Below are 15,086 nucleotides of genomic sequence, written 5' to 3'. Positions count from 1 at the left end.
GCAGACGGTACTACTGTTGTGGGAGACATTCGGCAGAGCATAGGTAGACCTATTTGCGTCCCAAGAAAACGCTCACCGTCCGAAGTTTTTCTCCAAGAGCAGGGATGCGCTGGCCCAGGTCTGGCCCCGCTGCCCACTCTATGCTTCCCCCCCCCCCCCCCCGTCTTGCTCCTGCCTCGGGTATTGGAACGAATCAGGGAAAAGGGATGCTCAGTGCTACTTGTGGCTCCGCTCTGGAAAAACCAAGCTTGGTTCCCAGTTCTGATGCAGCTGACAAGCACTGCCCCATGGCCAATACCGATGAGGAAAGACCTCCTCTCTCAGGCCAAGGGCTCGATTTGGCATCCTCGCCCGGAGCTGTGGTCCCTGCATGCATGGGCCATCAACGGGTACCCGCTAACCTCCCGGAGGGAGTGTTAAACACGATCACGCAGGCTAGAGCCCGTCTACTAGACGACTCTATTCCTCAAAATGGTCTGTGTTTTCTGGCTGGTGCAAAACTCGAGGTTTTTCACCCCTAGACTGTGGGGTTACGGAAGTTCTCTCCTTCCTTCAAGAGCTACTGGATAAGGGCAGAACCCCATCCACGCTCAAGGTTTATGTGTCGGCCATAGCAGCGTTTACTAAACCCGCGACTGGCAAGTCACTGGGGAAGAACGATCTAGTCATCTGCTTCCTTAAGGGAGCTAAGAGGCTGAATTCTCCCAGACCCCCCTCAGTCCCCATGTGGGACCTTTCTACGGTTTTGGAAGCCATGAAAGGTGCCCCGTTCGAGCCAATCCATTTGTCAGACATGAAACATTTGTCGTTCGTTGTCGTTTGTCGTTTCTTATGGCTCTCGCTTCAGTGAAGCGCATAGGGGATTTACAAGCGCTCAGTAAGCGCGACGTGTATGGAATTTGGGCCAAATGACTCGAAGGTCATACTCAAACCAAGACACGGGTACGTGCCTAAATCCCTCAACACACCGTTCAGGGCTCAGGTTATTTTCCTGTCTGCCCTGCCGGTTTACAACGAGGAAAAGGACGCGAGCTTCCTTTGCCCAGTCAGGGCATTAAGAGCTTATGTGTGTCGCTCGTCTGTTTTCAGACAGACTGAGCAGCTCTTTGTTTCGTTCAGCGGACGTGCTAAGGGACTAGCCGCATCAAAACAGAGCCTATCCGGGTGGATAGTTGATGCCATAGCGCTGGCCTACACTTCTAAAGGCTTGCAGTGTCCTTTGGGTGTCAGAGTGCACTCCACAAGAGGCATGGCCTCGTCGTGGGCTTGGTCTAGTGGGATTACCTTGCAGGATATCTGTATGGCGGCTGGCTGGGCCTCGCCGTCTACATTTATAACCTAGAGGTTACCGCCTTACAGGCTAAACTACTGTCGGTCTAAAGATCAGTACTGTCTGCCCCGTTGCTTTGGCTCAGAATACTGAAACCGCTTGAGCACCGCTCGCTGATCGATAAAATAACCCCATGGGCAATGAGTAAGACCCATACTGTTACCCAGTTCAGGCCAAACATTTTCACCCTGGCTGTGTGGAACACTGTTGATGTGGTTAGCTCCCTTAGGATGCTACTTATTGGGAATGACGCTTCTAGCCTCTGTTCTCAGACTCTCTGTGAGTCCCTGGTGATTATGCACTATATGAGCCCCGGGCACCTGCCCTTGGGACTTTGGTGTTGGATCCCAGCACGCACGGCGTTTTACATTGTGTTCCCCTAGCGCAGGGGTCGGCAACCCAAAATGTTGAAAGAGCCATATTGGACCCAAAAAAAATAAAAAATATCTGTCTGGAGCCGCAAAAAATTAAAAGCGTTATATAAGCCTTATAATGAAGGCAACACATGCTGTAAGTGTTATATTAGCTTTATTAGTATCAAAATGATAAGTAGGCTACAAATTAGAGCTTAGAACGGCCCAAAAAATCAAGCCCGGCCCGGCCCGGCCCGACACATTAAACGTAATTATGAGCCCGAGCCCGATTTTAACCCGACCATTTTTTAATGCGTGGGTCGTTATAACTGACGTTCTCAACTTTCTTTCTCCCGCCCGCAACATTTGTTTTGTCCCGCTCCCGCCCGCAAATACACTTTTTTCTGTACCTCCAAATACTTTCAAGTTAGCCTACGTGTCGCCACCATACATCCTCCTGATAAATTATTTGTTATTAAAGCATTAAAACACAAACCACTGTTAATTTAACATGAAAGCAAGCAGTTTACTGCGTGCATGGTTTGCCATGACTGAATGCGCGCAAAGTGCGCTCTCTTAATAATCTGTAAAAAGCTGACATCAGTTCATCGCGATCTCACACATCTCTGTTATTATCAATGAAGCTGACTGCACAATGAATCTTTCATAATATCCACACTTTGTTCATTATAATTAAAGGATTTGCCAGCATACAGAATTCAGCACTGAACAAAAACGTCAGTTTCGAGCGGTGAGGGGAGTCTATCTTAAATGCTTCTGATTGGCCATTGCGTTCAAGAAATCAACACATATGTCTGTGATTGGCTATATCGCTCAACGCTGCAAACATGTTATGAATAGAAATTCTGCCCTGTAAATCGTTTCTATTTTGTTTTAGTAGAGTGAGTGCATTACCGCAAGCGCCCGCGCTCGCGCTCGGCCATCAAATCTAGTCCCGCGCCGCACTCTATTGCGTTGGGAGTGCTCAGCTATCTTTCTCTTTTTCCCCTTGGGATCCATGGCCCATGACACACCCGCCGGTTTGTTTGTTTGTTTGTCAGCCACCGGTCTACCATCACGCCGATCTGACAGACACGTGTGTCACAGTCTATGACGTAAATTCTTCAGTGACAGAAATGTTGAAATTAAATATTTATCATACACATTTTTACAACGTTGAAAAACTTTAAGAATATTTGTCATGTTTTTCCTCATACAGAAATTATATTAAAACAAAAAAAATATTTTTTCCATTTTCAAATTTTTGAAAAAGCTCCAGGGAGCCACTAGGGCGGCGCTTAAGAGCCGCATGCGGCTCTAGAGCCGCGGGTTGCCGACCTATGCCCTAGCGTAAGATATTACGCAGTACGAGAGAACCCCTAACGTAAACTCGGTTCTCTCTAGAAGAGGGAACGAGTACTGCGTATCTTTGCCGTGCCTGCAACACGCTCTGGTTCGCTTCGGCGATGAAAAAACAGATTATATCAGCCCATCGAGCTATATTTATAGGCCCAGGCCACACCCGTTTCACCGGGACATGACGTAGTGGGCGCGAAGCGCCCCCATTGGATCTGACGTCACGGAGGGCCTCTTTCGATAGGCTGCTGCAGTTGCCGCAGGACAGCCAATAGGCACGCTAGCCGTCTTGCCCACGTTTGCATGCTGCCGCAAGGCGTTTTACATTAATTCAAAATTAAGGATTATTTTTGGCTTCAATACCTCATGGAAAAGAGGTTTTCCCCTAGTGTAAGATATTACGCAGTACTCGTTCCCTTTTCTAGAGAGAACCGAGGTTACGTTAGTAACCGAGTACGTTTTCCTTTAGAATTACATTTATTGTTCTGACCCACTTGGCAGATATTTTTCTTGTTTAAAGCATAAACTCACTTAATACCATTAATAATTCAATTGTTTCTCCTAGACAGCAATTCAATTAAATGTAGACCAATTGAGACTTTTACTTATAGTCGCCTGATTGTTTTTTCTCCTCTAGAGCAGCCATTTTTGGTATACCTCAAAGCCCCATCAGTAATAATCAAGTACCTCTTCATCGACACCAAAGCAAAAATGTGTTTCTTTGAACTCGTATTATACTGCATATTAACATTATTATTGTTACATGTGTGTCCTGTGTTTCCCCCTGCTTAGTGTTTTTGGTTCAGTCCTGTGTTCCAGTTTTCCTGCTCCTCATTTGTGTTCAGTTCATTTACCTGTGTTGTGTTAATTTGCCCCAGCTGTGCCTTGTTTCCCTGATCTGTTCTCTGTGTATTTAAACCCTGTGTTCTCCCTCATTCCTGGTCCGTTCTCGTTTATGTAAAGTGTGTGTTATCCTGCCTGTACCCGTTACCGAAAGTTATTGGAAGTAAAAGTAATTTGTATTGGAACCTTTGCGCCTAACCTTCTTCTTCTGCCAACACCACCCGTAACAATTATTAGCATAACTACAATGACCATTATTAACATTTTTGATTATTCCTTTTGAGTGAGGCAAAAAAGCTGTTGCAGAAATATCTAGATATATGTGTCATGAGATAATCATGATAAAAAATACATAAATAAATACAATTAAAACAAAAAATTGGGCTCTCAATAGATTAAGCATTTATTATCCCCATCATAAATTTTACATGCATTGCAAAATCAAAAACTTTCCAAGCATCCCTGGAACCTGGTTTAGTACCTCCTGGTGAGGCAGAGATATGTCACAAACTATTTGCCAAAATAACTAAAAGAGTGAGATCAAAAGTTTCCATGGCAATGAAAGAGCAACCCTCAAATATTTCTAGATGTAGAACCTTCTTCAGTGATTCAACTCAATAAAGTCAAGGCCAAGCTTTAAAACATATTTCAAATCAAATCAAAACTAATTATCAGCAATAAGTAAACATACAAACACACAAATGTCATGTTTCATGCCATATAATATAAAGTCGACAATCAATAATTATCTGCTAATTTGTAAAAATAATACTTTGAATTCAAATCCCTGTATCTTCTAATGCAATCATTAAGTAAACAACCATTAAACATTCATTATAAAGTGTCTTTCTCAATAAAACTTTCATTTGTGAAAGAACATCTTTGGTTAGTGCTTTCCACACAATCTCTAATAAAATTACTGCTGAAAATGGGCATGATGTAATACATAGCTTTCTGTAAATGGACGTTGGTTCGGTATGTCATTCTGAGCATGGCTCCACAAATAAGTGAGAAAAAAAAACATTTCGAGAAGAGCAGAGAGCCTTGATGTGTGAATTAGGGGGTAGAAACAGAGGCTGGGTGAGAAACAAAAGTGAGAAATCATATTACCCAGGGACACAAACTTTTCCAATTTACCTATGTCCTTCTTTGTCTGGACTCTTAACACCACAGATGCAACACCCATTACCAATCACCCTTGAGTAATGTCATTCATGACACCCTACTAATGAAGCCAGCTTTCAAGAGCCCATCGGACATGCAGAGTAATTACCAGCCTATCTGTGCCCTTGGTGTATACATGCAATGAAATCCATGGCCTAGTTTCTATATAAGAGAATACATGGAGAGCAAAAATGAAACATTACATCATAAAGCATGAAATCATAATCAGCTGTGACACATTCCCTTGAGCAATACCATGTCTACCATCAGAAATGTGCTCTTGCAATATTATCCATAAAATCCGATTTTATAGGCTAAATATCACTTCTGATTGTCTCTCTTAGTTAAAGGGGTCATATTGTGTGTTTTCCTCTTATTTTCCCCCCTGAAGTCCATATATAATGTAGTTTATTTTATCCCAAAACAGTCATAATTTAGGTTTTCATTGACAATTTCCTTCCTTTTTCACCTTTAAAATTAAACAGTAAATTTTTTTGCTGTTGTGACTCCAATATAAACGCCCCTTTCACAGGTGAAATATTGCCAAATAGAGTTTGAATTGCTTTTGTGGCAAGACTGGTTTACCTGCTATTAATCAAACAATAGGATGAGAATTTTATTGGTGTTGTTGTTATGAGAGAAATGTAATATAATCGAATCCTATAGTGGCTTTTCAGAACATTTCTCGCTTGTTTGTGAAGATATGTGGATATTTCAAAGACATTCCAGGGGATATTGTTCTTCTAAACTGAACATTTACAGCATAAAAGGCAACTGAGCGAGAAATGCTTTGACCATTGATTCAAAAAGATCGAAGTAGCCTATACGCACCTGTAACCCGTCTGATTCTACTCGCCCCGCTCTGAGCAGGATTCGAACCAGCGTATGGGAGGTGTGCGTGCTAACAAGGACACTAAAGACCACAGCATCTAGCATCTGTCACTAATGCGCCTCTTGAGATCAGGGGAGTGAGGTTTACCCACACAGCTCTCACTAGCTGACCTCTTTTACACTCACCCCCCTAAACCTCACCGGGTCCCCATCAGGGTCAACGGGACCAATGTAACCGGCGTCTTCAGGACCTGCCTTCATTGGTGACAGCCAGGTAACGATCGTGTTTGCCGTAAACTTCGGCACTGTTTATCACCGTTGTGAAATGAAACCACTGTTAAAACACTTTTATAGTGTATAGTGTTAAATAGTGTAATTAATTGAAAGATTATCAACAATATATAACTTTACTTTTTATTAATAATTAGAAGAGGGTTTCCCTTTTACTCACTTGAACACATGCCCCCCAGCCCTGGCAACACTGTACTGCTATGCTTCAAATGAAGCATTTCAAAAGGCATATTGATATTGTTGTAGCTACTTGAATGCGCAAGGTTGTCTTGTACAAAGAACAAAGAACAAACCAAAACATTCACAACCAAAGAAGATAAGAAATGGAAATCTAGAGTTGTGAATCCGAGGAGACTAAAAGGAAGAGATACTCACAGCTGGAGAAGATGAGTGGGCAGGAGTGCTCATCCATAGGAAAGTTATGCAGTTGAAGCTGGCATTCTGCGTTTATGGTCAATCTATGAAGAGAAGAAGCAACATACATTTACAATGCAAAAGAATATAAAGCACAATATAAAGCAGAAGGGCAGTGCACAATAAAAGAGACATGGCCATGGCATTTGTTGTAAGTGAAATAACTAAATCCTATTTTACATAAGCAAACAAAAAAGGAGCGGATGATTCCATTTTGATTCAAGACATTTTGTTACAGTATATATCTGCTGTTGTTCTCACGAGGGACACTTATTTCACTTTCAATTTTCAGGATGAGAAATTGGCAGTTTGAAGAAGCTTGTTTGACAGACTCGGAAACAGGTTTAATTCTCTTTAATTCCCCGACAGCCCAGCGAGTGTCGCTCAGGTGAAATCACTGACGTTTGAAGCGTCTGTTTCATACATTAGTGTAGGATTTAAAGTTTTAATTATTATATCCCAAAGGAAGAATATAATGAACCACAGCTGTCCCTATCCTTGACATCTGTATATGGAGTCATTCAGTTACCTGTATTTTGGCTATAGTTAGCATTGCCAAGTTAACTCATTCTGGTAGATACTGTAACTATACCATTTGGTGATAAAAATCTAAATTGACAGTATTCTGATGAAATAAGAAACATATAAATTGCTAATATTTCATTATATTGTATTTGAGGTTGTGCCTGTGCTCAATTATTTTTGAGGGCTCATAAAAGTGTGAAATTATCTTATTTAGAATATTTTTCCCTGTCTGTTAGTGAGCCTGCTTTTGAATCGGCTAGTGTCAGCCAATCAGTATTGACATGAATTTCAAAAAGTTCCGTGGTAGCTATTGCGGTATTGCACATACTGTACACAAATAGTAGTTAAATAAAACAAAGAAAATAGACATGAGATAAGAAATATAATAATACTACTAATAAAGAACCATCTCATTGGAAGAATACCAGTTAAAGATGGAATTTGCTAATATGCAAATAATATTCATTATTTTGAGAAAAAAATAAATGGATAAAAATAATAATAATAATAAAACACCTAAATGGAAAAAAATAACAGTTATAATGACAGTGGTATCTGTGAATCGAGAAAATGTCAGTTTAAAAATAGCCCTGTAAAAAATTGCGCTGTAAAATAACAGTAATCTACTGGCAGCTGTGGTTGCCAGCAATGTACTGTTAATTTACAGCCCTTTACCGTTCATTTACAGCTCTCATTTTTACAGTATGTTTCCATAAAAATACCAATAAAGGTAACTCATATCATTTGGGAAACCGATTGCTTCAAACAGTTCGAGTTTAAAAACTAGTATACTGATAGTACTGTGAACTTACTTCATTTGAGTCCACTGAAAATTAATATCTCTTAATATAAAACTGCAAAGATCTAATGTGTAATAGTGAATTAATTAAAAACATGACTAACTAAAATATTTGCAGTTCGTATTTAGCGAACAATAGCACACATGCATGTGCTAATGTACTTAGGAAGGAGATTGTCACTGCTTCAGCAACTACACATTTACTGCTTTTAAATAAAGCAACCGGCAGCATAACATCTGTATTTCTCTGCTCATTTGACTGAAGCACAGGCTTTATTCTCCAGCACAATGGTGACCCACAAAACTAATTTATTAAACTAACAAATCTCTCTGTTAGAGATATCATTATATCATCTTGTGCAAAAACACATAAAACACTTCAGTTTAATATTTGCTCTCCTTATCAGTTTGACTTTGCATAACTTTTTTTCTATGAACTTTCACTAATATTTCAGTGAAATTAACTTCTTTCGTTTAGTAAATCTGACTGTTACATTTTACAGTATATTACTGTTTTTCCTTCAATCTAATCTACTGGCAGCTGTGAATTAATTTACAGTTGATTACGGTTAAATTACGCTTCACTGTTTTTTTTTATTTGACACATTTAACCCTTTTAATCCCACTGCAAAATCTTTAGTTTTAAATGAATACTTGTCTGTCCACACTACAGAGTGTTGGAGTGACACTTAAGCAGTGTTGAAGTTAATGATATAATTCAGTGATTAATTAACTGATGATTGAACATTAGTGATGAACACCTGATGTTAACAAGCAGAATCACAGAAGGACAGAGGAACAACAAGAACAGAAAAAAGCAAAACACAAGAACTACAACTGACTTCAGCCACAGAAGACATTACATCTCTGAAGATCTCAGCAGAGGAGGATTAAACAACTCCAAAAAATAGCAATACCAGCTTCACTTATTACTAACCAGATTTACTTCATTTATTTTTTCATATGTCTACAGAAATTCCTATTGAGAATTAACAGAGATGTTGTTTTGTTTCATTTGACGTTACCATTATGGAGATCACTTTAACATTAGGTTTTCTTTGGCTGATGCAACTGTGTGTTTTTAAGACACATTTGTTGTAGTGGCAACAAAAATTAGATCAGGTGTTGCTGATTATGATGTCATCACATAATGTTTGCATCACTGATCTCATCCTGTGTCTGATCCCTTATCAAAAATGTGTTAATTTTAATACAGTTTAAAGGGTTAGTTCACCCAAAAATAAAAATTCTGTCAGTAATTACTCACCCTCATGTTGTTCCAACCCCGTAAGACTTTCGTTCATCTTCAGAACACAATCTAAGATAATTTTGATGAAATCTGAGAGCTGGCTCACTCCTTCATAGGCTGCTAGTAATTGTATCTGCCGGCCAAGAAAAGTTAGTAAAGACATCGTTAAAATAGTCCAAGTGACTACAGTGGCTCAACCTTAAGTTTATCAAGCGACGAGAATACTTTTTGTGCACAAAAATAACGACTTTATTCAACTATTCATTTTCTTCTGTGTGAGAATCTGATGTGAGTTACCGAGCGCCACGACGCATGCACGAGAACTGAGAAGATGACACAGATTGGTCTCGATTTAGTGTTTTTAACATGGTTCTAAAATGTGGATTTCCTGGATGTCCGAATCGTGAGAAACCAACGAGAAGACGTAAAAGTGCCATGCCAATGCCGCAAAATGAATGGCTTACATTTCACATTTTCCCATCAACTGATCGCGAGCGCCATCTTCTCAGTTCTTGCGCATGCGTCGTGGAGATCTCGTGAACTCACTCAGAGGCCCACACAGAAGAAAATTAATAGTTGATTAAAGTCGTTATTTTTTGGGGGGTTTTCCGCACAAAAACTATTCTTGTCGCTTGATAAACTTAAGGTTGAGCCACTGTAGTCACTTGGACTATTTTAACAATGTCTTTACTAACTTTTCTGGGCCGGCAGATGCAATTACTAGCAGCATATGAAGGAATGAGACATCAAAAATATCTTAATTTGTGTTCTGAAGATGAACTAAAGTCTTACAGGGTTGGAACAACATGAGGGTGAGTAATTACTGACATAATTTTAATTTTGGGGTGAACTAACCCTTTAATTTTATATTACTACACTGTGAAACTACAGCAAAAGATCAAGCAGTGATGCGAAATGAGTTTTTGAACTGATTTTGATTTTTAACTGATTAAAAAAATAATAATAATTAACTACGGCTTCAGTTAGACACAGTCTAACTGAATCTCACCAATGGTGACAATCAACAAAAAAGATAACATCAAATCTGAACATCACAAAACACGCTACTAAAAGTCAACACAAAACCAACAGCAAAAATAAAAGCAAAGTAAAAATTACAGAAAATAACCAGACAATTCAGCTGCATAATTTATTCATGCTGCAGCATGCATTGCAGCATAACACTTTTGATTGTCACCATTGTTGAGATTCATATGTCGATTCTTGATGTCTGTGAGTGCCTGGCTGATCTAGAAGTTCAAAATGTTCTGAGCATAAACTTTTTTAAATCCTTCATATTTTCTGGTTGTCAAAACTACAATAGATCTCGATCTGTAAAATCACAGTGATACCTTATTCAAAAATACAAAACATAACCCATATAAATACATTAGACAGTAACACAAAACCAACAGCAAAAATAAAAGCAAAGTAAAAATTACAGAAAATAACCAGACAATTCAGCTGCATAATTTATTCATGCTGCAGCATGCATTGCAGCATAACACTTTTGACTGTCACCATTGTTGAGATTCATATGTCGATTCTTGATGTCTGTGAGTGCCTGGCTGATCTAGAAGTTCAAAATGTTCTGAGCATAAACTTTTTTAAATCCTTCATATTTTCTGGTTGTCAAAACTACAATAGATCTCGATCTGTAAAATCACAGTGATACCTTATTCAAAAATACAAAACATAACCCATATAAATACATTAGACAGTAAAAGAGATCAGTAAATCAGGCCACTAAATGATGATTGTGACCATTAACAAACAGCCATTGTCATCTGATCCTGTTTTCTTTCAGCTTTTTTGCCATAGCAAATGTATTTTAAAGACACAGCTACCGCAGCCAAAGAAAAATTAAAGTTCAAAAGTCAAGGGTCAAGAGCCCAACTAAAGCAAACATTGATCACCATCATGGTAACATCAAATGAAAATAAAATGATATCTAAACCTCTGTCACCTTTTAATAAGAACTTCTGTAGACATCTGACAGAAATAAAGTCAAACAGGTTAGTAATAAGTGAAGCTGGTAATGCTGTTTATGGAGTTGTTTAATCCTCCTCTGCTAAGATCTTCAGAGATTTAATGTCTTTTATCTGACATTAATGTCTTTTTCTGTTCTTCTTGTTCCTCTTTCCTTCAATGATTCTGCTTGTTAACAGCAGGTGTTTAGCAGTGTCTGAATTAACTTTGAAATTTAACTGAATTAACTATGAAATTATTGGTAACACTTTACTTGAAGGGGTGTACATAAGACTGACATGACACCTTCATAACCATGACATGACATATGTCATGAATATGAAGTAGGGTTTATGCATGTTTATGACAACTGTCATTAAGTGTCTTTCGCTCAATAATGACATTTTGAATGCAAATATGACATTGTCTAATATGTCTTTGTTATGACACCTTGACATAAACCATAACATCATAACCTGTCAGTGTCTTTGTCATGACAACTTGACATTAAATTAAGTTAAACTGTCATGTGGTTGGTTTTGACATTGGCTGTCATAAGGCCATTATAACTGTGTCATGAATATTTTTTGTGACCTCAACTACAGTGGTACAAATTGAATTTGTCATTAAACAGTTATAATGGCTTCATGACAGCCAATGTCAAAACCAACCACCTGACAGTTTAATGTAATGTTAACCAATAAAGCTAAGTGGTTTCTTAAGTTTGATAATTAATCTGCTATGTCATGTTTATGACAGGTTGTGTTGTCTTAGTAATGTCAAGTTGTCATGACAAATACACTGACAGGTTATGATGTATTGGTTTATGTCAAGGTGTCATAACAAAGACATCTCAAACAATGTCATATTTGCATTAAAAATGTCATAATTGAGCGAATGACACTTAATGACAGTTGTCACAAACATGCATAAAACTTCCTTCATATTCATAACATGTGTCATGTCATGATTATGAAGGTGTCATGTTAGTCTTATGCACCCCCCTTCAAGTAAAGTGTTACCAAATTATTCACTCAGTCAAGTGGACTATATTAGTGAACTAATACAGGGAATAGTGAATGAGGGTATAGGGTGTGATTTGGAACACAGACTCTGAGTGTTGACTTTGAGCGCTGTTAATTCACAGTATTTTCCTGTAGGGTACTTTCTCGAAAATGACAAATATCACCCAGAATGCATTTTTTCTATGGCATATTGCTGTTTTAATGGATAACAGCATGTTACTGTCAAAATGTTGTCCTTTTTTTACAGCCATTGTTTACAGTGTAGAGTCTCTCCAGCTAGTTATTGTTACATGGGTTGAGACACTAAATGTGCCTGCCCCTTATTCTGAAGCCTGTAAACAGTAATATGACAAATAAACATCAAGTAGATTATGGGTAAATTCCAACTCCTGCAAGAAAAATTGGTGGATAGTTTCTAGAGCATATGAAATGAATAGACAAGCAGACACACAGTGCTCCGTTGGCTATTTAAACACAATCCCTTGCTTCAGCGGGAAAAATAGAGCCAGTGAATAATTGGCTTACTGTTACAACCTTAGCCTTTGCAAATATGTGACAAAGAAGCCATCATGGTAAATATTGCCATATTGGTAAACAAACGGCCCGACAGCACATATTAAGCATAATGGAGAGGTATGGCATATCAAATTTCGCATTTCTCAGCTCAGACCTGAATCCGTGCCATTGAGCTCTGTGTGTCGCAGCTCAGAAAGCTTACAGCACTCACAAAATCCAGCATTGTTTACTTCAAAGCTCCGATGACTGCAATTAAAATAGAGAGTGACATTTCGTAGTCTGAACTACCCTTTTCTCTTCACACTCCTCCTAAATACCATTGCTGCATGTCTGCTGTGTCACTGAATATCGATCATGAGCTCCATATGGGAGCATCTAGTTAGCCTTTGTTCCAGATTGGCTTTATCCGCAGAATTTGCCCCTCAGCATCAGCGCTGTTTCTCCTGTTGCCAAGGAAATATTTCACGGAGCACTGGAGACGGCATGATGTAGTCTCTCCACTGGCCTGTGAAATGTCCTCTGGTCCAAATAGACGCTGTGGTCTTCAGGCTGCTGAGATATACCTGAATAGGCCATCGCCCTGCCTGAGATACATTAACCACGGAGCTGTTTTTCTAAAATACATTTCTGCCGCTAAAAGAGCACCGTCTGTTCTGTGTTTGTATGTTGTTGTTTTAACTTCACCTTCATTAGTACTTGAGAATCTGAAAGTATACAGTATTATTTAGCATAGGTCTGGAAAACGTCTCTGGTTACTTACGTAACCTATGTTCTCTGAATAGGGAACGAGACGCTGCGGAAAGCGCAGTGGGATATCCTCTGGATGTGCCGATTGTCTGAAGCCCTATAGAATCACGCCAATCCATTGGCTGATGGCGCTCGCGCAAAGCTGGCTCCGCCCCGACGCTCTTACGTCGTAGCATGATGTACGCGCGCGCGCCATCTTCTCCTCAGATTTCTCTGCCGAAAAGAAAAACTGTCGGCAGCGCGAGGAGCTTGGCAGCGAACGCAGCGTCTCGTTCCCTATTCAGAGAACATAGGTTACGTAAGTAACCAGAGACGTTCTCTTTCATAGGTTCACTCAACGCTGCGGAAAGCGCAGTGGGAACGAAATACCAAACTCGCCAAGCTAAGCGCTGCCATAACCGGTACCAGACCAAATAATAACAACCATGATAGGTTCAAGCAGATAGAACCTGGGAACCTGGAGTCATGTCAAGATCCAAATTATAGAACCTCACAAAGGTGTGCGGAGAGGACCAACCTGCCGCCACACAAATGTCTTCCAAGAGGGCCCCTCTAAAGAGAGCTTGAGAGGAAGCCACACTTCTGGTGGAATGCGCTCTGATGCTAAGAGGTGAAGGCAAACCACGCACCTCATAAGCCAGCGAAATAGCGTCCGTTACCCAGTGGGAAATCCTCTGCTTTGATGCTGCAAGCCCGCGGCGGCCAGCACCAAAACATACCAAGAGCTGGTTTGATTTCCTCCAACCGCTTGAGCGATCTACATACAACTTCAAAGAACGGACCGGGCAGAGCAAGTTAAGTTTCCTTTCTTCCTCAGAGGCAAAAGGAGGAGGGTGGAAAGCATTAAGGTTAACAACCTGAGAGCGGAACGCCGTGGAAAGAACCTTGGGTACATACCCCGACCTCGGCCTCAAGGTAACCCTAACCAGGCCAGGAGCGAAGTCCAAGCATGACTCACTAATAGAGAGAGCCTGCAAATCCCCTATCCGCTTCAGTGAAGATAAAGCTAACAAAAGAGCAACCTTAAGAGTCAGAATCCGCTCAGGAGCTGACTCCAAGGGCTCGAAGGGAGCCTCTGTCAAACCCTCCAGGACGACTGACAGGTCCCACGAGGGAACACTAGGGGGGCGAGTCGGTTTCAGGCGCCTAACCCCACGCATGAAGGCCGAAACTAACCTCAGTTTCCCCAAGGGAATCTCATCCGATTCTCTATGAGCAGCAATAGCTGCGACATACACTCTGAGAGTGGTAGCGGCCGCTCCGGAAGCAAACTTTTCCTGCAGGAATTCCAGCACTGAGCCTACTGGGCAGCTAACTGGGTTCCTATCATGTGCTAAGCACCACGCCTCGAACACCCTCCACTTGGAGGAATATAGCCTCCTCGTCGAAGGGGCTCTAGCATTCGCAATAGTCTCCTGAACGTCGGTTGGGAGATCAAAGCTTAAAGCTAACGGCCTCTGATAGGCCAAACGTACAGCTTCCAAATGTCGGGGCGAGGATGCCATATCCTGCCCTGAAGCTGGGAAAGCAGGTCCTCCCTGACCGGTATCTCCCAGGGGGAGGATTCCAACAGAGGGATCAGCTCCGAAAACCATGGCTGGGACGGCCAGAATGGGGCTACCAGAAGGAGGCGGACTCCGCTCTCCCTCACTCTGGACAGAACCGCCTGGATCAG

The 15,086-nt window shown here is 40.6% G+C and overlaps 1 protein-coding gene across 1 annotated transcript in view; it reads right to left on the bottom strand.

Annotated features, from left to right (window-relative positions):
• LOC130087576 (gamma-aminobutyric acid receptor subunit gamma-3) overlaps positions 1-15,086 on the bottom strand; it is a 167,268-nt gene that overhangs the window by 44,706 nt on the left and 107,476 nt on the right. Inside the window, exon 5 of the mRNA XM_056253956.1 lies at positions 6,544-6,626. Coding sequence (XP_056109931.1) covers positions 6,544-6,626 — 83 coding nt within the window. The remainder of the gene's footprint in view (positions 1-6,543; positions 6,627-15,086) is intronic.

Source organism: Rhinichthys klamathensis, unplaced genomic scaffold (genome assembly GCF_029890125.1).
Source record: "Rhinichthys klamathensis goyatoka isolate OS25496 unplaced genomic scaffold, OSU_Roscu_1.1 h1tg000109l_1, whole genome shotgun sequence".
NCBI lineage: Eukaryota > Metazoa > Chordata > Actinopteri > Cypriniformes > Leuciscidae > Rhinichthys > Rhinichthys klamathensis.
The sequence above is the reverse complement of the archived record's forward strand: the minus strand, read 5'-3'. Positions and strand labels throughout refer to the sequence as shown.